At 57.9% G+C, this 23,053-nt stretch overlaps 9 protein-coding genes across 9 annotated transcripts; 5 read left to right on the forward strand and 4 right to left on the reverse strand.

Moving 5' to 3' along the window:
* Positions 1-396: 396 nt before the first annotated feature.
* Positions 397-6,992, forward strand: KVR01_002247 (uncharacterized protein). The gene is made up of 4 exons (XM_044793757.1): positions 397-1,689; positions 2,304-4,206; positions 4,326-4,832; positions 4,895-6,992. The coding sequence occupies exons 1-4, from the start codon at positions 847-849 to the stop codon at positions 5,467-5,469; spliced, it is 3,828 nt and encodes a 1,275-aa protein (XP_044647262.1). The 5' UTR covers positions 397-846; the 3' UTR covers positions 5,470-6,992.
* KVR01_003054 (uncharacterized protein) lies at positions 5,984-6,880 on the reverse strand (the record flags this gene model as incomplete). The annotated part of the gene is made up of 2 exons (XM_044794543.1): positions 5,984-6,734; positions 6,771-6,880. The coding sequence occupies 2 exons, from the start codon at positions 6,878-6,880 to the stop codon at positions 5,984-5,986; spliced, it is 861 nt and encodes a 286-aa protein (XP_044648069.1).
* Positions 6,993-7,718: 726 nt separating the features above from the next.
* KVR01_003195 (meiotic recombination directing protein) lies at positions 7,719-9,672 on the forward strand (the record flags this gene model as incomplete). The annotated part of the gene is made up of 3 exons (XM_044793552.1): positions 7,719-7,801; positions 7,867-8,029; positions 8,086-9,672. 3 exons carry the CDS (start codon positions 7,719-7,721, stop codon positions 9,670-9,672), a joined length of 1,833 nt encoding a protein of 610 aa, XP_044648210.1.
* Positions 9,673-9,847: 175 nt separating this feature from the next.
* On the reverse strand, positions 9,848-11,440 carry KVR01_003427 (uncharacterized protein; the record flags this gene model as incomplete). Its single annotated transcript, XM_044789138.1, has 2 exons — positions 9,848-10,933; positions 11,015-11,440. 2 exons carry the CDS (start codon positions 11,438-11,440, stop codon positions 9,848-9,850), a joined length of 1,512 nt encoding a protein of 503 aa, XP_044648442.1.
* Positions 11,441-11,823: 383 nt separating this feature from the next.
* KVR01_002496 (uncharacterized protein) lies at positions 11,824-15,793 on the forward strand. The gene is made up of 3 exons (XM_044786610.1): positions 11,824-12,563; positions 12,652-13,283; positions 13,337-15,793. Exons 1-3 carry the CDS (start codon positions 11,967-11,969, stop codon positions 13,770-13,772), a joined length of 1,665 nt encoding a protein of 554 aa, XP_044647511.1. The 5' UTR covers positions 11,824-11,966; the 3' UTR covers positions 13,773-15,793.
* On the reverse strand, positions 14,107-14,766 carry KVR01_002418 (uncharacterized protein; the record flags this gene model as incomplete). Its single annotated transcript, XM_044783237.1, has 1 exon — positions 14,107-14,766. One exon carries the CDS (start codon positions 14,764-14,766, stop codon positions 14,107-14,109), a length of 660 nt encoding a protein of 219 aa, XP_044647433.1.
* A 150-nt stretch (positions 15,794-15,943) lies between the features above and the next one.
* Positions 15,944-19,957, reverse strand: KVR01_003567 (uncharacterized protein). Its single transcript, XM_044788518.1, has 2 exons — positions 17,222-19,957; positions 15,944-17,165 (listed from the first exon to the last, which is right to left on the reverse strand). The coding sequence occupies exons 1-2, from the start codon at positions 18,143-18,145 to the stop codon at positions 16,620-16,622; spliced, it is 1,470 nt and encodes a 489-aa protein (XP_044648582.1). The 5' UTR covers positions 18,146-19,957; the 3' UTR covers positions 15,944-16,619.
* KVR01_002507 (uncharacterized protein) lies at positions 18,785-19,777 on the forward strand (the record flags this gene model as incomplete). Its single annotated transcript, XM_044782776.1, has 1 exon — positions 18,785-19,777. One exon carries the CDS (start codon positions 18,785-18,787, stop codon positions 19,775-19,777), a length of 993 nt encoding a protein of 330 aa, XP_044647522.1.
* A 1,286-nt stretch (positions 19,958-21,243) lies between the features above and the next one.
* Positions 21,244-22,834, forward strand: KVR01_002115 (uncharacterized protein; the record flags this gene model as incomplete). The annotated part of the gene is made up of 4 exons (XM_044782318.1): positions 21,244-21,373; positions 21,407-21,833; positions 21,971-22,420; positions 22,483-22,834. The coding sequence occupies 4 exons, from the start codon at positions 21,244-21,246 to the stop codon at positions 22,832-22,834; spliced, it is 1,359 nt and encodes a 452-aa protein (XP_044647130.1).
* Between the last annotated feature and the right edge of the window lie 219 nt (positions 22,835-23,053).

The following is a 23,053-nucleotide window of genomic DNA, read 5'->3' on the forward strand; positions in this document are numbered from 1 at the left end:
AAGTTGGAAGGCCGGGGTCAAGCATTCCATCTGTGGTCAGTAGTGGCCGACTGGCAGTGACTTGCCATCATCCGAATGGCTGGGATGGGACGCCGTCGCATCTGATGTCCAGCTCGTTGGCCAGGACAGCACCACCGTAGTCAGACAAGAAACACCGGAAACCTGGAAATTGATCTCGAAGTCTCAGGGTCGCATGGCTGCAGGCGGACAGCACACCTAATCTTGCTTTGCATGCCTGCATGCCTCGGCCCTGTGGGAGCTGCAGGGTGAACTCATGGCAGCCCAGCATCGGCTCAGAGATGCCAGGCTTACCAGGGAACACCTGCCTGACCTTCCGGTTGGCGAGAAAACGGCCTGTGTATCAGTTAGACGACATCAGAGCCGGAGGCTAAACCCGAGGGCATGGCCAGAGGGTGTGGAAGACCTGAAGACTACATTTTCATAATTCCTACAGATGCAGCATAATTGTAATTTCCAATTTCCTTCATCCCACCAAAGAAGGCAGCTTACCTGCGGCCTTCCGTTGTATTGTTTTTGGGATCCCGTCGTCCTGCACCTTGTTTCTCTCGGTGCCTGTCAAGTCGTCGTTGTCCTTGTCTCTGCCCATGACGATTGCAGGCCCAGTGTTCCGCATCGCATGACGTCCTTGCTCGCCCTCGTTACTATACTCGTCGTTATTTATGCGTCAGACCTACTGGACGGACCATCGAAACTATCCGCAGTGCAACCCGGACCATCAGTTCTCGCCACACTCTGTCATTGCCATGCCCACATACAAGCAGCAGGTCGACTCATGAATTAGGCCATCTGCATCCAGAGCCTCTCGGTGCCGCCCGACGTGAGAAGATGCCCTCACTGTCGTTTTTCAAGAGGCGAAAGACTCGTGACCGCCAGAACAGCTCGACAGCCTCTGCCCGGGACGACAGCAGACCAGGGGCAGGCGGTGAGGCCCGTGGAGGCGATGCAGCCCACGCAACGGGCGAACCAAGCGGCGCCGGTGCAGCGATAGCGTCGCCTGACGGTGGTAAAAACGTGGCCAGGGAGGATGAGAAGACCAAGGCGAAGCTTGCGCGGAGAGGCTCAACTAGGGAGCTCATCATCCGTGGGTTTCTGGGGCATTCAGCGCGTGGCCACCGCAGGGAGCTTGATACTGGTAGGTCTAGTCCCAGCTGGACGTCCCGCAGTGCTGCCTCGACGCCTCTGCCCGAAAACCACCCACCCCTAATAAGGGGCGAGCATGAGCACGAGCATGAGCGTGAGCATGAGCACCAGCGCCGGCGCCAGCGACAGGACCAGCACCCGCATGGCCCTGAACTTGGCACCGAGCATAATAAGCTTGGCCACGGGTTCGAGCGTGAGAGGGAGCCCGAATCTGAGCCCGAGAATGCTACTCCAGCAGCAGCAGCAGCAGGCGCAGCCGCAGGCGCAACCGCAGGCGCAACATCACCACCAGGGGAGTTGCCAGCACAACCATCACAACCATCCCCGACGCTGCGAGAGAATCCAAGCCGGCGACCACGCCCTGTCAGTGCCGTTGCTGCCACCTCAAGCATTGGCAGCAACCTGCCGAGCCGGTGGAAGTCACAGAGACTCAAGAGGCTGCAGAGCCTCGCGTTCAGGCCTCGCGAGAAGAAGGACAAGGAGAAGAAGACGGATACGCCACAGGTCACGGTAACACCAGCCACAGCGGTAAGCCAGCCAGACAGCCAGACTGCTCCCTCCATTACTCCGTGTCTCTTTCCCCTCAGGTGCCCTCATGCCACCGTCCCACCGTCCCACCCTCCCGCCGTCCCACCGTCCCACCGCATCAGGCAAGACCCAGGCTGCAGACCGACCGGGCCCAGACCCTGGCTCCCGTCGACTGTCTTGAACCCCACATTCCAAGGTCTCTACCCCAGATTATCAGCCCATGCCGACGGACACTTCCACAGCACCACCCTCCTTCGTGCGCCGGCCTCGACGTCCCCGCTGCTGCCGATTGAGTTTTGGAGGGTCTCTTTCCCTCGTCTCCATCAGTCCCCGTCGGGAGTCCCTCGGGAGATGTGGGTTGTTGCCGTCATTTTACATACATACTACTTGGTGTCCATGGAATCTGGCCACCCCATCGCGTGACCATCTGTCTGCCCGACATAGATTTTCCTTTCCTTGTGTTCCTGCGTCCAGCTCTCTGAGTCGTACGATGCAGACCGTCTCGTCCCTTTTGTGAATCTTGCTGCTTGGCCCGCAGCCCTTGGACTCTCCTTCTCGTCAATTGAACCTTGCATCGTGGCTGACGAACATTTCCCCTTTCTCCAACCCGGCAGACCACAACATCTCCATCGACTCACTCTGCGTCGGCTTCCGGCTCCTTCTCCCCTGCATCACCGCGCTCTCCCGCAAACCCAGACAAGCCACTGCCGTCTCCCCCGCCAGAGCATCACGGCGCGCCGGCAACCACAGTCTTTAGCCCGCCCCTGAAGCTCAACCGCATCATGGCAACCCTGTCGGACCAGGACCTCGAGAAGCTCTTCTCGGGTGCCCCGCAGTTTTTCGCGCGGGCTGAGGGGCACTACACAGGCGCGCCACATCCTTCGGTCGCGTACCCATGGGACGAGGCCCTAACCATCAGAGACCTGACCGACCACTCCCAGATTGACGATGCCGCATGGGGCTGCATCACCGCATGGCCCCACATCACTCGCGATGTTGACAGGGGCCCGTCCGCCTCGACATCCGAGAAGATGGCCGCCAAGCGCCGTGCCCACTTCTTCCCCAGGTGCAGGGAGAAGCCAAACATGCTCAGTATGCAGGGGCTCGAGAAGGGCACCATGGGTTATCAGGCCGCCCTGGAGCTCGGTGTCTCGGACGCCCTTAAGGAGGAGCAGTGGGGGTTTGGGAGCTTGGGCGCCAAGGAAAAGGCCGTCGTCGAGGCCAGGCAGGCCGCCCTGACGTCCAAAGACGGACTGAGGAGGATGGATGAGACCACGGTGCTCGACCACCTGATGAAGAATGCGCAGCGGTATCAGGAGCAGCACCAGAAGGACAAGTCCACGTGCCACGAGCTGTTCCAGGAGCTGTTCACTCACATCCTGCACCTGCCGAACCGGACATTGACGGACCCCTACAGCCTGCCTGTTCAGATCATGGCTCTGCTCAAGGTTCTTGCCGCTCCCAACGTGTGGGTTGACTTCTCGCACGTCGAGTGGAGGATACGGCTGGGGCAAATTTTATGGGGAACACCCGATGACGACGACCAGGACAGTGTCAGTGATGGCTCGTCTATCACGGACGCAGAGGACTCGAAAGGCTTACATGAAGAGAGATACTGGCTCTTGCTGCAGATTCTGCTTGCTTGCGAGCTGCTGGTGCGGCTGGACGCCATTACAGAGGGCGACGAGCTGCCCGACGACGTCCGGCGTTCGGATGTCTACCGATTTGAGAGGGATGCCAATGCTTCGGTGAAATGGTCACTGCACCTGGCCCGGGCGTGGTTGGAAAACATCGAGATCACCAAGACGAGACCGTCAGGGGAGCATGAGGCACCCAAGGGCTGGCTTGCGAATCTCACCCAAAAGATGGCACTGACTAGTGATCGCCCGCATTCTAAGCACCACGACGCTCACAAACAACCCAGGGAGCAATCCATATACGTCATGAAGGGCAAATACTGGGAGAGACAGGTCCGCGGCCTGACACACTTCGCGAGGAGGCTTAAATGGCCGGGACTTGAGACCCAGGCATCGCGAATTTCTGACAACTGCCGCGTAGTCACGGAGGGAACGCCCCTCAATACACCACTGGCCACCCCACTGTCAACAAGGACAAACAAAACCACATCGTCGTATTTCACGGCAGTGAATGCAGATGGCTCAGTGGAGAGGAAGCCTTCACGACGGCAGAAGGTTGGCGCAGCGCTGCATCCTGCTGGCTGGCTTTCAAAGAGTTACGTCTCGGGCTTGATGCTCCCAGGCGAAGGCCTCTACCACTTCATCATGTCGACGCTAATCGAGAACGACGTGGCCGCGATGACCAAGCTTGGGCCAATGGCGAATCTTTGCGGGGGGTTCATGTACCAGGGCAAGAGCTTCTGGAGTACGGCGTGCGTGGTAGGACGCGTCTTGGCTGCTGGGAAGGGTGCTGTCGAGTGTATGGGATGGATCTCGAGTGATGTCACACCACTGGGACTGGGAGATGGCTGGGTCGATGTTGACATTGAAGACATACCCGGTAAGTTCTTTCAACATGGCGGCCTCTGCTACACCCCAATGTCATGACGCCGCTCGACATAGAACGGCTCGACATAGATTCTCGTCGACCATTGTTCAGTATTGACCAGAGCTTTGCAGAGGACGTGAAACGAACCGGCAAGCAAGCTAGGCTCTGGGGCAAGCTCGCCATAGAGCGAGAGTCTTCAGTTCTTGGTGAAGGTTCCGAACAGGATTCCGTCTTGCCGGCCGACTTCATTATCCCCTACGAAAACAATTACAAATCACCACCGCCTACAATCAGTGTCGAGCTGAGGTCGCTCATCCTGTCTGAACCTCTCGATTCAGTACAGACCACACCGACGCTAGAAATTGCAACTCCATTCTCCGACTCCACGTCCCCTCAAGAGTTGAGAACATATACGCCCACGATTACGTTCAACATTACAAATTGGGAGGAGGATGATGACGAGATGGTCACAGTTCCCGTGGCAAAGGATGTATACTTCGTGACGGCGCACCCGTGTGTTCCCTCCCAACATGTCAGGATCCTGAAATCGCCCTCCAGCCCTACCATCCAACAGTTCGATCTATCAGACCCTTTCGCGCCGGGAAATGGCAAGCAACCTGGCCATGCCAAGATCAAATGTGAGTTGCCTTGTTTTCGCTAAACAATGTCGAGCAAGCAACAGCGGCTGACAATTATTCAGGCCACCCACTACACAAATACTATACTTATACTGCTATCCACCTCTCCGAGCTTCTGAACAAATCCAGCTGGACCCTGGAGCAGCTCCTCAGCGACTCTTCGTCCAACTTTGGCCCGAGCATTGCCCCAACATCCAGCAGCGACAAAACGCCTCGTGTCCTCGTCATCGACGCCATGACTAATTTTCTGCCGCAACCAGAGGCACACGAGATCCCGCTGTCGCCCGCCATCAGTCGGGCGAGCACGAACCAGAGCTCGTCGAGCCGGCACTCGTCGCTGAGCAGTGCCAGCGGACGGGTCGGGCCGGACATGGATTTCCAGGGGACGTCGCCAGACCGGAGCGGCAAGAACAAGGAGAGAGATCGGGAGAACAGCGCCAAGGGCACGACCGAGCAGAATATGCATTCCGAGACCCGTAGGCGGCAGTTTGGGAGCGACATGGAGATCCTGGTCAGGGCGCTTTGCGCGGAGAGGGGGTGGAACGCACTGATTTCCCGCCGCAGGCGCGGTTGCCTTGCGTGTGCCATCCGCGAGGCGGGCGCCCTTGGGTGGCGAGTTGTCATCCGGGTCGACTGAGCGGCCCGGTGGGGTTCGAAAAGGAGGCTACTGGTTCGGAGTGAACCTCGGCCATTGTACAAAATTGTTTACGATACCCTGAGCGAGCGCATTTGGCATTCAAGGAGCATTGCGTGTTTCGATCAGTATGTTTCGTCTAGAGAAGCCATCAGTCAATCAACAACAGGGCTGGGAAAATGTATAGCTTGAAATCAAGACAATTGGAATGGGGGCTCGCGTAGCAAGGGAGACTTGTCCCATAAAATCCATATTCCTGAGGACTGATACTAGAAATTCCAGAGCCGTCCCCTGCAGTGAATACATGCGAAAGGGGCATATTGAGTGTTACCATGCAATGTCTGTCTCAGCCACCACGGCCTTGCGTAACGTATATGCAACCATGATGAATGCGTGAAACGCCGCTAAGCAAACGCCATGATCCTTATCCTAACCTGTCAAAAAAAGAGTGATGCCATGTCGCCCGCGCCACTACCTCGCAAGATGCTCGCTCATTCCTCCCGCCAGTTTCACCGCATCACAGCTCATCAACACTCCACTCCTTCCAGCCCTTCTCCTCACCGGGCAGCTTCACGGCCTCCCACTCGGCCCGCGTGACATTCTTCCACTCCTCGACCGGGATCCACCCGATATATGCCCTGTCGCCAAACCCACCGACCCAGTACACGTCGTCCACGACGAGACGCACCCACCCGGCCTCGTGAATCCGGTTACCGGGCAGCCAGTACCGGGCGTCCGGGTGGGACCTCAGGAAGCAGTCCTGCAGGTCGGCGGCTTCGGCCTCGGAGGAGGGGCTGATGTCCTCCAGGTGACCAAGCAGGCTAAACCGGGGCAGATTGGCGGCGCTGTAGGGGACGGGGTCGTAGTCCGGCGGCAGGCCCGTCGTGGCGTCGTCGTCTGTGCCGGCCCACCAGCTGAAAAGCCAGGCGAGAGGGCTGTGTGACGACGACGACGACGACGACGACGACGACTTCGACTTTATGCGCTTCGCGGGCGGGTACGGCGGGGCCCAGCCCACGCTTATGGACATGTTGCTACCCGCGGCGACGTTCTTGAAGCTGGTGGCGATCTTGATGGCCAGTATTGTGGGGTTTCCTTGATCCTCGGTGCCGCAGTCGGCGATGTAGTCCATCAGCCCGATGGGCATGCCGCCCAGATTGGGTGGTCGGTTCTCGAGGGCGTCGGCATCTCCGCTGAGGCGGCTGACGGACGAAGGGGAGGACTTTGAGGGTGTGGAGGGGAATACAGTGGAGAGGGTGGCCAGCGGGCTGAGGGCTAGGATGCGCCGGCCCAGCACGGCGGACTCATACGAGGTCGGTATACGCTGGGCGGCGGGCTGGGCGGGCGGCTGGACGGGCGAGGCTGTTGCGGCGTTGAGGGCCGCGAGGGCGGAAACTGAGGTTGTGAACTTCATTGTAGGCTGTGTGGTCTGTGTGGTCCGTGTGTGGGATGGTGAGAAGTCGTGGTGTGGGAGTCAGAGCATCCGGAGGCGCGGGAGCGGGCGGTTGAGGAGGGATCGATGGGCGGTCGTTGGACCGAGGGCCGGGAACCTGGGGACATTTATCTGATCCATCTAATCTCTTGGCAACGGCTTAGACCGGGCGAGTCAGGATGGGCAGGGATTCGGCGAGCGTGATTCGGTCGCATGTGGTCAGAGGTCGGCCGGCCTGCATGGGATGGCGTCGACTAGCTGAACGGGCAAGGAGCAGTCATTCGTCAAGCACCTTGGTATGATGCTCCTTGGTTCTTGTGACCCGACGTTATATACTCAAGTATGTATATATATTTACGGACATCTCTCCCGCAACACACGAGGGCTCTGTGCGACAAAAAAGGGTCACATTTCGATAACACGATTGGGCATTTTTCCCTCTCCAACAGTGTCTTGGGGATTTGTTTCGCACGGTTTCTTCGCGCCAACGGAGCACATAATAGTGATCATGGTGATTTGGCGACAAACATGTCGTGGTACCTGTGGGCAAGGGTTCGGCGCATGCAGCTTCCCCAGCTGCGGGACACAGCAGCGTGCCTGCCTGCCTGCCTGCCTGCCAATGCACGGTGAAGACCCCTGAAAAAGCGCGACGTAAAATCCCCAGAAAATGGCCCGGCAGGGAGCTCTTTGTGGCACCACATCAGGCAAGCTAGCTCTGGCCCTGCTTCTCTGCCGACACAACCACAACGGGTCATGAATTGATCCTCACAACCCACCAAAATTGAATTGAGTCGAGGAGTCACCGGGGGCAGCTAGGGCAATGGAACGCAGGATGCAGGCCCAGGCCCAGGGCTTTTTCGAACACTGGCTTGCCCAAGCCCAGGCGCCCCTTCGCGAGCCTCCGTATGTGCTGCCGTCCTTCGCCCCAGCCCTCGTTGACCGAGCTGACACGTGTGTTGCGGTGGCAGTTTCGACAGCATACCAATCTTTGCCTGGGGGGTCCTCTCGCCTCTGCTCCTCCTCGTCATCGTGTGGTACTTCAGCGGCGAGCACGATCAGCCCATCCGCTACCGCGTGCCCTCTCCAAAGGTCCCCGAGCCCAAGGAAATCCTGCAGAAGCCAAGCATAAAGGTGCGACTGATGCTGCCCGGGCAAAAGATGGACACAATGGCTTACTCGTCCCGCAGGTCTCTGGTGCCAGTGTGATCCAGTGTTATGCCCCAGCCACCGGCCAGTTTCTTGGTTTCATCAACCCCTCCAGCCCGGCCGCCATCGACCGAGCCGTTGACGCCGCCGAGGCTGCGCAGAAGACATGGGCTGGCACGAGCTTCCGGGAAAGACGCAAGGTCTTGCGGTCAATGCTCCAGTATGTCCTCGACAACCAGGAGGAGATCTGCCGCGTGGCCTGCCTCGACTCCGGCAAGACCATGGTCGACGCCCAGCTCGGCGAGATCCTCGTCACCGTGGAGAAGTTGCAGTGGACCATAACCCACGGCGAGAAGGCCTTGACCCCCAACAGGCGACCTACGAACCTGCTCATGGTGTACAAGAAGAACACTGTCGAGTACGAGCCCTTGGGTGTGGTCGCTGCCCTCGTGTCATGGAACTACCCCTTCCACAACCTCATCGGACCCATCATCTCGGCCATCTTCTCCGGAAACGGCATCTTGGTCAAGGCTTCTGAGCAGACTGCGTGGAGCTCCAGCTACTTTGCTAGTATCGCGAGGGGCGCCTTGATTGCCCACGGCCATGACCCGGCCCTTGTGCAGACCGTCGCCTGCTGGCCGCAAGTCGCCAACCACCTCACCTCCCATCCCAAGATCTCGCACATCACCTTCATCGGCTCCCGCCCAGTCTGTCACAAGGTCGCAGAGTCAGCCGCGAAAGCCCTCATTCCTGTCGTCGCTGAGCTAGGTGGAAAGGATGCCTGCATCGTCCTGGACTCGGCCAAGGGCGACCTGCCGAGGATATGTGAGACGCTCCTCCGGGGCACCTTCCAGGCCGCAGGTCAGAATTGTATCGGAATCGAGCGCATTGTTGCTACGCCCGGTGTCTATGACAAGCTGGTCGAGCGCCTCGAGCCTCGCGTCAGGGCCATCCGTCTGGGCCAGGAGGCAGACATGGGCGCACTGATCTCGGATGCCTCCTTCGGCAGGCTAGAGGGCCTGGTCGAGGACGCAGTCAAGAACGGCGCGCGCCTGCTCGCGGGCGGCAAGCGCTATGCTCACCCCGGACACCCCAGTGGCCACTACTTCAGCCCGACCCTGCTCGTCGACGTGACCGCCAATATGGCCATCGCACACGAGGAATGCTTCGGCCCCGTGATGGTTCTCATGCGCGCTGCCTCCAACACCGCAGCCGACGTCCTCAGCGTGGCCAACGCGCCCGACTTTGGTCTTGGCGGCAGCGTTTTTGGGCGCGACTCGGACCCTGTCCTCCAGGCTGTTGTCAAAGGCCTGAGGTGCGGCATGGTGGCTATCAACGACTTTGCCGCCTTCTACGCCGTCCAGCTGCCGTTTGGCGGCGTCAGAGGCTCGGGTTATGGCCGTTTCGCCGGCGAGGAGGGACTAAGGGGTTTGTGCAATATCAAGGCTGTGTGTGCAGACCGGTGGGGGTGGGCAGGTGTTAGGACAAGTATCCCGCCACCGATTAGGTATCCGATTGATAGCCAGGACCGAAGCTGGAAGTTCGCAAAGGGCGTGGTGGAGACGGGTTACGGGTTGGGCACGGCGAGGAAGGTCGGTGGTGTGTTGGGAATCCTAAAGAACATGTGAGACACGGTCATTGGGTGCTGAGGACATGGGGTGATCTGCTCCTGAGGAGGCTGTCAAGTAGATATCAAGATAAAAGCAGCCGGGATTGTCGGAGCCCAAGGCAATGGATCACACATATATTTAATGCTAATATCTGAAACTAATCGTCAGAGACAATAGCGCGCTGGACAAAGTGTCAGTCCAACCCAAAGTCCGACCAAGGCTCATGTCCGAGACCGCCGACAGCAGCTCCCATCGCCGGTGATGACGGCAGATTATTACTCTCGGCGGCGCCTTCGAGAGGATACAGGAACATCTTGGCGCGCTGCCGCCAGACGTCCGCGTATCCAGCCTCCCGCACGTATGAACGGGGACTCTCAAGCTGCAGCGCCCATGGCATGCCCACGTGCCGGGCGTCCACAATGCGCCCGCCGTGCCGACCGAGCACGCCGCGCAGCTTTGAGGCGAGCGCGCCCAGGAGTGCCTCCTGGGCGGACCGCGGCTCGGAGGCTGGTATCAGTTGGGATACCTGCAGTAAGGATGTCTGGACGATGTAGCGGGGCCATTGGGCGTCAAACACGCCGAGGAAATCGAACAGGGCAAGAAGTCCCGCGGCCAGCTTGAGCCGCTCCATCGGTGCTGGGGCCGGTTCTGGTGGTGGTGATGATGTCGGCTCGCCTTGCCCGCTGGGGGGCTCTTGGTGGTCATCGCTCGGGTTTCGCGCCCCGGCGTTGGCGATGAGCTGCAGGATGTGCTGGAAGCCCTCCCGAGTGGACTCCCACGTCTGGTCCTCCTTGAGGCAGGCGCCGCCGCGCACAAGCCAGAACAGTCGCTGCATCTTCTCGACTCCCAGAGTGATGGCCCCATCCTCGGACTCGAACGGCCCGGAAAGTAGGGTCAGTGGGATCTTGGTGCCGGGGTGGATCTCGAGATGTGTCCCGAGCAGAGCACGCAGGCGGTCGCTCAGGAACCTGAGGCGTCTGCCGGGGAGTGCACTCGAGTCCGAGCTGGGCGGTAGTATATATCTCAGAAAGCACTCAAAGTCGAAGCCCAGTTTCTCGCGCATCGCCATGATGGAGGTGCTCTCGTCGTCGTCGTCGTCGTCAGAGGTGACATAGGCTCTGTCGTAGAGACTTCCTGCTCGAGGAGTGTCCGCCAAGCGCTCCGTTTTCAGTTGAGGAATGGTGAAATAAGCTCTCCCAGCGGCGTGTTGCCGGACCCAGACATCAAAAGACGACAGAATCATGGGGATCTTGGCCCAGGAGCAGGCGAGGATGGCAGACTTGAGGTAGAAATTAGTGACGTGAGTTCTCCTGATACGGCGCAAGCAGCAGAACCTGCTGGCCAAAAGCACTCAACTCACCTGAAAGTCATGATCGCCCTCAATCCTCCTCACATCCCACTGCCAACCGTCGTAGGACGACGTCTCGAACTTGTCGACGCCGTAATACCGGTCCCAGGTCGACCTAAAAGCCGCACCGACCATCTGATACTTGATAGAGTCGCTAGACAGCCGATGGTGCAAGTCGCGGCTGACGAGGGGCAGAGACAAATTCTGCGAAGCGACAAAAACACGCTCGAGAACCTCTTGAGGCAGCTGGGACAGGCGCGAGAGGCCATTCTTCAGCCTGGGGTCGCCATGCTTCGCTTGCTTCGCATGGTGTTTCCTGGCTCGCTTCGGTGCTGGTAGCCCCTGTGGGTCGGGTTCATCGAATCCGTCATCTTTGCGCTTCTTGTCAGGCTTGGGCTGCCCTCTCTTGCCACGGACTCTTATTGGTGTCAGCCTCATGGCCGTCCAGAGTTCTCTTCCCGAGAACTTTGCCTCTCAGGGGCGGCAATTAGATGGGGATATGAGGCCAGTCGTCCTTGTCGTCCTTGTCGTCCCAACACCTGCACTGCTCCAAACTCGGGTACGGGAGTGACCTCCATTGGGATTCATGATGCAGCTCCAATAATGAAAAGGGCCATCTTTCCCAGTGAAGGCACAAAGAGCGTGGAAGAAAAGGTAGTGCAGACTTTGACAAGGTACTTGCGATGGGCGACTCCCATAGAGACACACCCAGGGTGCACCGCCCCGGCGGTAGCGGCTCCTAATTTGCCAGGGGTGAGTCCTGTCTCGAGCGCTAGGCAGTGTGGGCAGTGGGGTGCTCACAGCGTGGAAGTTTTTAGCTCGCAGGATTGACGTAGTCGGAAAACCTCATTCTAAAAACTTCGGCACACCATGGCACGATCTCGTTGCCGTGACATCGACAGCGCCGAGTTGTTGGAATAATCTGACTCCTCCTTTCTACTACTTGCGGAAAGGGTCAGTCAAGATGCGCCCAACATTGCAGCCTGCGATCCCTTCTCGCAGGCTGCTCCGGTTCCTGCGCTTCCAGTCTGAAGGGATTCCATTCTTCAGTCCCACCCATGCGCGCACTCCCGGAACCAAGTGCCACGGCCTGCCTCCCCACGATCCTCGAGGCTCGGCGCACTCCACAGAACGGCGCGGTTGCGCACCACGGCTATTCTCAACCTCGAGGACCAACGCGTCTGAGGCCGCCCTCCACTCGGCTGTGTTCGACCTGGAGAGCATCCTCCCGAAATCTCTCAAGAAGGCTCGCTCGCGTGGCGCCGATCCCGTCGGGGAAAATGCCGCCACGAGGTCACGGCGGTGCCTCTCCACGGACGGGCCCACCGTGAAAGAGCGCAGCAAGACGTGGCAGCAGAGGCTTTGGGCGGACCCCACCGTCAAACCAGAGTTTCGGACCAGGGCCACGGACGATTTCGACACCTCCATCTTCACGTCGTCCATGACAGCCAGGAGGGCCAAGGCTGCTCTTGAACCTGTGCTGCGGTGCACAGAGGTGGACGAGAAGGGAGACGCCATCCTGACCGACGGCGCATTCAAGAAGAGTGAGCTCATTGCAAAGGTAAGGGCTGGGATAGACGCGCACCCACAGCCGAGAGCCCTCGAAGCGCAAGGATGCTTTGCTAACCATGCATTCCTCGGCACTCTAGTACGGTCTCATGCCCCGAGATCTGCGCAAGATCGATTCGTCCAACCTCCCGCACATCCTCGTCCGGCCGGCCGCGATTCTCCTCAATCTCCTACACCTTCGTGTACTCATCAAGCATGACCGCGTGTTGCTCTTCGACGTCTACGGCTCCCAGGCCTCCTCTGCGCAGTCAGAGTTCATGTACGAGCTGCAGGGCAAGCTGCGGCAGAAGCAGGCCCCCGGCACGGCAGGCGGTCTCCCATACGAATTCCGCGCACTCGAGGTGGTGCTCATGTCAGTGACCTCGGAGATCGAGAAGGAATTCGGCACCGTTCAGAAGCCTCTTATGCACCTGCTCGGCGACCTGGAGGAGGATGTCGACAGGGAGAAGCTGCGGTACCTGCTGGTGCTCTCGAAAAAGGTGAGCACCTTTGAACAGAAGGTCAGGCTGGTCCGGGATGCGATCGACGAGCTACTGGAGGCGGACGACGACCTGAGCCAGATGTACTTGACGGAGAAGACTCGTGACATCTCACGCGAGGTGGACGACCACACAGAGGTTGAGATGCTTTTGGAATCTTATCACAAAATATGTGACGAGGTTGTCCAGGAGGCGAGCAACCTGGTTTCTGGGATCAGGAACACGGAAGAAGTGTAGGTACTCTTGTGCCCTTGAAGCTTGGAACCAAGCTGACGTGATTGTCCAGCATCCGTGCTATTCTAGACGCCAACCGCAACGCCCTCATGCTCCTGGAACTCAAGTTCAGCGTCGGCACCTTGGCCCTGGCGATGGGCACCTTCTTCGCGGGCCTCTACGGCATGAACCTGGAGAACTTCATCGAGGAGACGAACTGGGGCTTTGCAGGCGTGACCGGCGCCTCGATCATCTTCAGTGCGCTCGTGGGTTGGTACGGCCTGATCAAACTGCGCAAGGTCCAGCGCGTGCGCATGCGCAACCGCAGGTCGCTGGTGAACAACCCTGACGGCCATGAGCCGTACGGGGCTATGCAGTGGTACAAGGATGACAGCCCCACAGCGCTGCTCGAGGCCAAACACCGTGAGAAGCTCAAGAGGATCGCCGCGATGAAGGAGCAGCGCCCCCAGGCCACGGGGCTCAAGAAGTGGCTGCAGAAGTTACAGTGAAGTACTTGGGAAGGGAGGGACTCACAGACCCGCAGACGTCCTGCGACGACTGAATAGGGTTGGCTGCAACCTCGATGATCGGAGGTGGAGCTGCCAGGTGGCAGATGCTGTTACAACATGTACGAACATCTGATGCTGTTCCTTTACGATAGCATCTCGAACTCACCTCATTTCATAGATGATACCCCTCCGAGTAATATTCATAAAGTATTGTTGATTACTTTCCACGACACACAATGCCCGAGGCTTGGGACACGCATGGCCTCCACAGCCTGCCTCCCCCGGCCCCCCGAATTGTGAACCCCGTCCCACCGCCGCTCCGCATTCTGGCTGTTCACCGAGCCAAAACCTGCGTCAGCCGGAAGACCTGCTCATCGTCTACGTGTTGTTGCGACTTGCCCCTCGAGATACTTATCCACTTCTTCTCTTCGCTCTTCTGCGCCGCCAGGACATCGCCAAAATCCACCCCGGGTATCAAAGGCATCTCACTCGAGTCCGGCCCGCTGATCTCCTGTGTCGGGGGTGGCACGGGGGCGCCGCTCCCACTGCTTGACCTCGACTCGACGAGCTCCAGTGTCAGGGGGTCTCTCCTCGAGAACGTCACGCTCACCTCCCCGGCCTCGAGCAGCGCGGGCACCGTCTCGGCGTCCTCGATGTCCAACTGCCGCAGCGCGGTGTGGTAGACGTGGCGCAGGACCTCGTCCTTGTGGCGCTTCGAGTAGGCGGCGTCGGCCTGCCTGCACAGGGCCATGGAGGGGTAGCTGGAGATGAGGACCAGCAGGCTCTCGTCGCTGGCGGACTGGAAGAGGAAGTGGTGGCTGCGCTTGGGCGGCGTGCTGAGGGCCATCTGGAGCCCGGAGCCGCACGAGGACCTCGGGCTCGGCGTGTACATGGCGCAGAGCTCTAGGATGTTGGTCCAAAGGGACAGGAAGGCCGGGTCGCGGGCTGAGTTGTCTGGCTTGAGGGTGAAGAACCATAATCTCGTGATTGCCATGGTGCGTGCACGGCTCGGGCGTTGGGGCTGTCGGTGGTGTCGTTTGCCGTTTGTGGTATTGGCTTTTTCCCGTGAGCCTGTTGTGGTGTTCCTTCCGGTGAAGCAGAGTGGAGATGGCCTGGATTTTGACAATTTCTTTTTCTGTCCTTCAATTGAATGGGAAAGGATTTGTCGTGGCGACGAATTTGGAATTTGACATGTCCGACCGGGCCCGTGGTTGTTTTGCGACTACCGGATACTGTTTGCTATATGAGGCAGTGATGGGAGGGGGCCAGGGACGAGGGGAGGGCCGTGCTACTGCAGGTCGTGCTGCCAGTAGACCTACAGCTCCCGCAGCTCTCTACCTAGGTGGCTAGGAAGGCAGATTTGCCGCTAACGACGTCACAGGCGGGCTAGTTGAGAGGCTAGGTCGGTCCCTTCTCACATCTCGCGGCCCTTCTCAGGGTCCAGACTCCACAGCTCCCGTGGACCCCTGAGGATCGGGCACCGCATGAGCACATATGATCCTGCACCCTCACCACCTGCTTAGCCCTAGGTAGGTAGGTGGTAGGTATCTAGGTACCTAAGGGCTAGCTACCTTTCGCAATTAAGTACTGAAGTATGGAATGAAAGACCAGGGCGGCTGGCAGGCAGCTCCCGTGGCTTTGTTGTCATGGACGCTGGGTTTCTCTGGCGTGGCGTTCCTCGGAATAAGTCCATCTCGTAGCGGAGTCAGTCAGAGGCATGATGTCACGGGCGTCGTCGGTCTGAGGTTGAAGCTTCTTCCCGCCGGTCTGCTCTTGGAGACGGTGACGCCGAGCAAAATGGCCGCTGTCGGGGGTCCAAACGCTGGCCGCATATTGAGTTGGACAAGAACCGTGGGCCCGGACCATCTGCCGTCTGCCATATGACGCTCGATGACACGGTCCACACTTTGCTGCTTGTGAGCCGATCAGCCAGCTAGCTCCATTGACCTCCGCACGATAATTCTACTCTGCGTCTTCCTCGGTGTCACCCTGTTGGAGGCTTGGTCAGCAGGCGACCCATCTGCCCATCAACTCTTGCCTGGAGCACTTCTAGCCGGCCTGCATTTCTCGAGTTGGCGACTGACACGGAGAGTCTCACCTGCAAGTGATACCATGGGGTTGGTTAGATTGTGAGTTGACTGCTATAGGACCGACACTTAGATGGGACGAGCACGAGCATTGCTTGGTTGCCCTCTACGTGGCCACGGCATCTATCGCCTTCCCACTCCCTCTCAACCCCCCAGAGGACAACCTCATACGAGACTACATACCAGCGGCAAGCAGACTACAGGAGCTTTGTTCTGACCTCGTATGACTTTGGAAAGACTTGGTGGTGGTGCGACAATATTGCATGTGATACTCTATTCACAGTGGTGTCTTGCCTCCCACCTGAGGCTTCCTACTACTGTGCCCTGGAAACGTCATTCGACCTTCATGAGTGTTCAGGCTGTTCCTCATCAGATGCGCCGGGCTGAGAGTCCGGGCTGTCTTGAGCCGACCCCCGCTAAATGCTCACGAGAGGCGCTCTGCCACGGGACTGCCCAAGACAACCGATGTCATAGTCTTGACACACCCTGCAAGCTGCTCAGCCTCGCGAATGGCTCAGTCATGCCACTGTCGGGGATAAGGAAGCAAGCAATCCGAATGTAGAGGTCTGTCTTGACTGTGATCGGGGCCGTACTCCTACATCTTGTCTCAGGGTGATGCGGCTCCACGATGTGTCGGGCTATCAGCTCCTTGGCTGAAGTCGTGATGGCTCGTTTTCCGCAGACCTGGGCAGCGCCAGCATTTCCAGCATTCGAAGGCAAGGTCGTCTTGCTCAATCTTGCGTCTTCTGCTGCACCTGGTTCAGTCGTTGACGACGTCCTCCCTGCACTTCACCTTGTCCACAACACGCTGCCAGTTCAGCAACCTCACATAGAGGCACTCCAAGGCAATCGTAAGAGCCACGCCGGAACCAAATCCGATCCACACCCCATCAATGCCAAGCGCCGGCGCGCCAAGCTCCAACCAGATGGCAAGTGGGACAGCCTCGAGGTAGTTGATTGACATGGCAAAATAGGCTGCGGCGCTCGTCTTGCCCAGGCCTCGCAGCAGGCCGTTGGTCCCGCAGACGACGGAGTCGATGATTTCAAAGACTGCAGCTAGCCACATGGAGCCGACGGCAAGCTCACGGATGGCCTGGTCCTTGCTGAACACGGACACTATCGGGTATCGGAAGAAGTAGAGGACTGCAGCATTGAAAAGGCCGACCAAGAGGAAGACGAAGAAGTACAGGGTGGTTGCACGCTTCGCAGTGTCCACAAACCCGCCGCCGATCAGGTGGCCGATTCGGGTAGATAGTGCCACGCTGATGGAGAATGGAATGTGCCAGACGACGACTATGGCTGTTGTCTGTGGCAGAGTCAGGGGGCTGAGGAGGCAGCATGGGGGGAGGGGATGGGGCATACCAATAGTGTCTGGGCCGCGAGATGGTCGGTACTCAGGTAGCTGGTGCTAAATGTCAAGATCTCGAAGGCGGCCCACTCCCCGATCAGGACGATGACGCCAGCGAAGGAGAGGGATACCATGGGCCCCCAGTTACGAAGGGCATCTCTCGAGAGGCCGCCCCAGCAGACATGAGACCACCTCCCGAATGGGGACATGATGTACATGAGCAAGAGGACAAACCTCAGGTTGTTGCTCAGGGCAGAGCCGAGGGCAGCGCCGGCCAGGCCCATCTGCATGGGGAAGGCGAGCCACCAGCTGAGGGCAGCATTTACCGGGGCGCATATGATCAGGACGGCCATGCCAACGTTGCAGTCGCCCTGGGCCTGCAAGAAGCGCTTGCCGGCCTCAAAGGCGCCGTAGCCGGGCAGGCCGACCAGGCTGTACTGCAGGAACACGCCTGCCTTGACGGCGAGGTGGTGCTGCTTGACGAAGAGGGGCAATATCCAGGGGGAGAAGATCCAGGCCAGCCCGACGGGGATCAGCGAGAGGGCCATGAGGGAGATCATGCGCTGGATGTGCAGCCCGACGCCGACCTTGTGGCCAGAGCCGTAGGCCTGGGCGCAGAGGGTGTCGAGGGCGGTGGCCATGCCCTCGAAAACAACCAGGCCGCAGACGTTCATGGTCATGCTCCCGATGGACGCGGCGGCGAGGTCGTCGGCGCCCAGGTGGCCGGCGATCATGATGGTGATGCAGAAGAAGCTGTACTGCAGGAGGTACGTGGCGATGAGCGGCAGCGAGTACTTGAGGAGCAGCGCCAGCTCGGAGCGCCAGGGGACGATGCCGCCGTCGCCGATGTGGTCGCCGGCACCGGCAGCGGAGGGGGCAGAGGCCGGGCGGTCAGACAGCAGGGGCGCGCGCTCGCCGGCGCGGTCGTGGCGGTCCATGGTGGCTTTCTCGGGTGTGGTGAGTCGACAGAACTCGGATGGGACTGCACTAATCCGACATCTGTCCGGGGTATGCTCCGTCAAGAGGCGCGCGGAGGGTTACCTGGGGATGAGAACGGGCCGAACAAGGGAAAATTATTCAGAAGTTGAACCACCACTTATTAAGTACTTTAGTGCCCAGGCAAGTACGGACTACAGTGGGCCCACAAGGCTCGGCACCCTCGGGGGGCACTGGCGCTCGGGGCCGGAGACGGTGGGCCGCCGTGACAAACCTGAACAGGGTTCCGGGCCTAGGCGGGCTTGGCGGGCTGGCGGGCTCGGTACAGCAGCAGTACATGCCTAGGAGAAGGGTAGGGCGGCCCTGAAATGACGTCGGTGAGTTTCACTCAGTCTTGTTGAGCCGAACAGTCGGTACACCCCGGTCCATGTTTGATTCATGTTATCAATCTCATCCACCGCCACAGGGCGCTTATTCATGGTCGTGCGTCTTGGGTAAGGCTCCCGCCCTATGGGCCACAGACGCATGCACAATCCGAAAGGGCGTCACTGCCTGGGTATTGAACCTACGCCTTTGGCCCTCTGCTATAAGATGGCATTCATGTTGCCGAGTCCCTCCGAAGCCTCAGCAGCAAGAGTGTCATGGCATCCTCACGCTCATCAATCTCCATCACCTACGTGCCCGCAGACTGCGGCTCAGTCTTCCCGGGGAAGTCCAAAGCACCACAGGCCTTCCGAGATGTTGGTATCGTGCAAAAGCTACGGGACGCCGGGATCCCTTCCATCTCGGAGAAACACGCCCTGGGAGAAGACATCGCATCATATAAACCAACAACCTTCGCGCCAGGCCACGTCCGCAACGAGGACCTGAACATATCAGTCTGCGAGCGCGTCCATCAAGCCATAGTGCAGAACCTCAGCGCCCCGTCCCCTGCCAAACCCCCCTTCCAGCTCGTCCTAGGCGGGGAGTGCGCCATGTCCCCGGCCATCATGTCCGCCTTCTGGCAACACGCAGCCCTGCAGTCGCCTCCCGCACGTGTTGGCCTCGTATACATCGACGCAGACACAGACATGGCCTCGCCCGCCGACCCAGACTCCACCGGAATCTTCGCTGGCATGAACCTGACCCACCTCATCCGGGGGCCCGGCGCCTTGCAGAGCATGGAGCAGTTCAGCCGGCCCGCCGGGGGTGGTCCCGTCTGCGACCCAAGCAACACGGTACTGTTCGGCACCAACATGACTTTCGCGGGCAACACCCCCGAGCATTTCGCCTATCTTTTCGACAATGGCTTCAAGGTCGTCAGCTCTGCCTCGGTGGCCCGGGCGCCCGAGGCCCGCGCGGCCGAGGCGCTGCGTTTCCTCGAGGACAGGGTCGACGTCGTCTTGGTACACCTCGACGTGGACTCGATCGACCCGCGAATGTTCCCCCTGGCGCATGTGCCAAACTTCACAGGCGTCTCAATGGAGTCGATGATGCGGGCCCTAAAGGTCTTTGTGGGCAGCGACAAGATTGGGGGCCTTACGATCGCCGAGGTCAACCCGGATCACGACCCGGGCCTGGAGATGTTGGGAAGGCTCACTGATCAGGTTGTGGGCATGTTGGCGTCGAGAAATGAGAGGACCGGGGCTCAATAAAAGAACTTCGGTTGCTCTATATCACCAATTCCATCTTACGCCAAAGCGTGAGAAGAAATACAGTGTTATTAGTGGTCATATGCATGAACTCAGCTGATAATATCTTTGTGAGAACTCTGCTGATATCTCCGCTACGCATTCCCAGTATCTCTCCCTGAACATCCTACCCAGGTATATGACACCCTCATTTAGGATTCTCGCCTATGTGACACCTTCCTACAGGATGATTTTCTATAGGGGAGCCTCTTGCAAAAGGTCATCACATAGGTTAGAGCTGCAGGAAGCCTGCTATGAAGTATTCGTACTGTTCAAAGTGCGAAACTACTATGGTAATAGTACATCTCATAGAATATAACATTGGGCTTGTTTCTATGCTATGCCACTCACTTCCCCACTGTTACTGCATCTTAGTAATGAATTCGAAGAACCACTTGATTCCGTAGTCCATACCTAGGTAAGTTGAAGGAACGTCGTGGTGAACGACCAAAAGTTGCAATTGGTTCGGCTGAGTCGATCACGGAAATTTTATAAAGAGCATTTGAAGTAAAACTAATTTGACTGACTCAAGGCTGCTAAGATTAATCCAGTGACTCTGTGTAAGTTGGAAGGACCCAGTGCCTTCATATCGGCGCCGTATGCATCTGGCCCAACAAGTGCATCCATTTCCTTGAGCGATATCTTACCACTATCGCACGGGTGCCGAAAGACTGAATTGTTTGGTATGGATGCATCCAATGCATTCAAAGAGTCTCTGATAAAATACAGAGACATGTTACGGGGTATTCCAAGATCTCTTTACCGAAGCGATGGCTTTGGAATGCAAATCCGCGAACCGGAGATGTTGGCACCCGATCGGGTATGTACTTTTGCCTATAGAGAAGAGGGTCAGCCTTTGGTAGGTACTTGGTGATCGTGGAATGACCGACAAAATACTAAGTGCAGGATGGGTCTCTGCAAATCGTCTATACCGCTCGTGACCTATGTGGCTCACCGTCAGATATCTCAATATCTGCCATTGCGCTGACATTCAAGTTTATCCATGCAAATCTTCTTAGTGTCAAGATGGAAACGGGTGCCAAGAGGCACGGCTTGAGCCTTGATCATTCGATTTGTGCCCCCAAATGTGACTTGGGGCTCATTGTAACGACACTTGGTTGCTACAATGATACTGTGATATGTGATTTTAATGACTTGATATTTCCCCACCGGCTGAGGTCGATTTCCCCCAATCAAAAATCCCCAGGAGTCATCACTCACTGCCTGAAAGGGAAATACGGAGAATCCCACGCCCGTCAGCCTATAAGTGGTCTGGGTGAAGCTTCAAACCTAGTTTTATCCACGGGGCGGTTGCCATCAGGATATATAGTTGAACTGATGTCTGAGTCTTTGGTGCCGGCGCAGTCATTCATATACCGACAACGAGTGAACAACACTTGAACCGGCATAAAAGAAAAATCAACGCCAACATGAAAACGTTCAAGGCACTGATAGGCCTAGCTTCGGTGGGACTCGTGACTGCTCAAACTGCGATCACTGTAAACATTGGAACGACATACCAGCAAATCGATGGATTTGGCTTTTCACAGGCTTTCGGCCGTGCCAAAGAGTTTCAGAACCTTGGGGATACAGCAGTCCGAAGGCAAGGACTAGATTACTTGTTCAACACCACCACGGGCGCCGGGTTTACCATCATTCGAAACCGGATAGGATCGGGCGGATCGGGCGATAGTATATTGCCCAATTCTCCGGGGTCTCCCGCAGGCAATCCTGCATATTCATGGAATAACGATGATTCCGGGCAGGTGTGGCTAAGCCAAGAAGCAATGAGGTATGGTGTGAAAACCATCTATGCCGACGCCTGGAGCGCGCCAGGTTTCATGAAGACCAACGGCGTCGAGACCAATGGGGGCTACCTTTGCGGGACGACTGGGCATTCTTGCAGCTCTGGAGACTGGAGACAGGCATACGCGAATTTTCTGGTCAAATACGTGCAGTATTACAAAGATGCAGGTATCCCAGTCACGCATCTTGGCTTTCTAAACGAGCCAGACTATACGTGAGTGTTTCGTTTCCATCAATGATGGGTGTCAAAACGAGGTACCCCTAGGAAAGAAGCAATCCGAATTCCCGACACTGCATCAATGATGTTAGCAGAAAATCAGTCACACAAGTCGGCACTAACCCACAGAGCAGAGTGAGCTACTCCTCAATGCTAATCAACGTCAACAACCCGGTTGAGGTCACGTCCTTCCTTCCCATTCTCTCCGCGACGCTTCAGTCAGCAGGCCTCGACACCCAAGTCAAGATTGCATGCTGCGATACAATCGGATGGGGAAACGCCAAGACAGTGGCTGGACGCCTCATCTCTGCCGGCGTGGAGAACTACCTCGGCCTTCTGACAAGCCATATGTACACCGGCGACCCAAACTCGGCCATCACTGGTACGAAGCTCCCAGTTTGGATGACAGAAGGGGCAGATCTAAGCAGCCCATGGGCGACAACATGGTACAATAATGGCGGGCTTGCCGAGGGACTCACATGGGCGAACAAGGTCGCTACTGGAATCCTAAACGCCAATCTGTCGGGATACATCTATTGGCAAGGTCTCGAAGTTAACCAAGGTCAAGCGTCTAGCTACCTCGTGTACGTCTTCTTCTTCGAATTGCTGGTCATCATGACTAGTGCTAATCTGTTCTTCCGCCCAGGGCCGTCCTCGACAGTAAGAACGCGATACCGTCCGGGAGGTTGTTTGCATTGACGATGTGGTCACGATTTGTTCGACCGGGAGCTGTCCGTGTTGGCACTTCGGGAACCATCTCGGGTGTAGCAATCGGCGCTTTTAAGAACGCAGATGGTTCCGTTGTCGTGATCTTTACAAACTCGGGCGGCTCAGCCCAGTCCTCCAAGATCTCTTTCAACGGATTCAGCCCCTCCGCTGCGTCAGCCTGGCTGACAGACAACTCGCACTCAGTTACTGCCACAGTTGTTACACTCTCTGGCGGCGCTGTGACCGTTCAAATTCCAGCTCGCTCTGTCGTCACGGTGAAATTGACGTGATAATGGGGCTTACAAGGAGGCTCGCAGACGAGATTGACATCCCGGGAGGCTTGATGTCGGTATCCTTGATTTCGAAGGCGGATGGGCGCCGATACAGCCACCAGGTCTTGCCTTTGTGTGTGTTTATCTCAAAGACGGTCTTGAGTGCTTACCACCGTATGAAGGCGCCATGTATGTCCTCGGACGTATACGGAATAGAAGCGAAACCACACAACTCTA

This window comes from Diaporthe batatas (assembly GCF_019321695.1).
Source record: "Diaporthe batatas strain CRI 302-4 chromosome Unknown Contig00003, whole genome shotgun sequence".
NCBI classification, from domain to species: domain Eukaryota; kingdom Fungi; phylum Ascomycota; class Sordariomycetes; order Diaporthales; family Diaporthaceae; genus Diaporthe; species Diaporthe batatas.

What these genes read in the sequence shown, in the direction of transcription:
- KVR01_002496 (XM_044786610.1), top strand. Translation starts at nt 11,967, where the DNA reads ATGCGCCCAACATTGCAGCCTGCGATCCCTTCTCGCAGGCTGCTCCGG. An exon ending in AGAGTGAGCTCATTGCAAAG is followed by an intron (nt 12,564 to 12,651) that starts GTAAGGGCTGGG and finishes TCGGCACTCTAG; the next exon opens with TACGGTCTCATGCCCCGAGA. An exon ending in ATCAGGAACACGGAAGAAGT is followed by an intron (nt 13,284 to 13,336) that starts GTAGGTACTCTT and finishes GTGATTGTCCAG; the next exon opens with CATCCGTGCTATTCTAGACG.
- KVR01_003567 (XM_044788518.1), bottom strand. Translation starts at nt 18,145, where the DNA reads ATGGACCGCCACGACCGCGCCGGCGAGCGCGCGCCCCTGCTGTCTGAC. An exon ending in TCGCGGCCCAGACACTATTG is followed by an intron (nt 17,166 to 17,221) that starts GTATGCCCCATC and finishes ACTCTGCCACAG; the next exon opens with ACAACAGCCATAGTCGTCGT.
- KVR01_002247 (XM_044793757.1), top strand. Translation starts at nt 847, where the DNA reads ATGCCCTCACTGTCGTTTTTCAAGAGGCGAAAGACTCGTGACCGCCAG. An exon ending in CGGTAACACCAGCCACAGCG is followed by an intron (nt 1,690 to 2,303) that starts GTAAGCCAGCCA and finishes CCAACCCGGCAG; the next exon opens with ACCACAACATCTCCATCGAC. An exon ending in TGACATTGAAGACATACCCG is followed by an intron (nt 4,207 to 4,325) that starts GTAAGTTCTTTC and finishes AGAGCTTTGCAG; the next exon opens with AGGACGTGAAACGAACCGGC.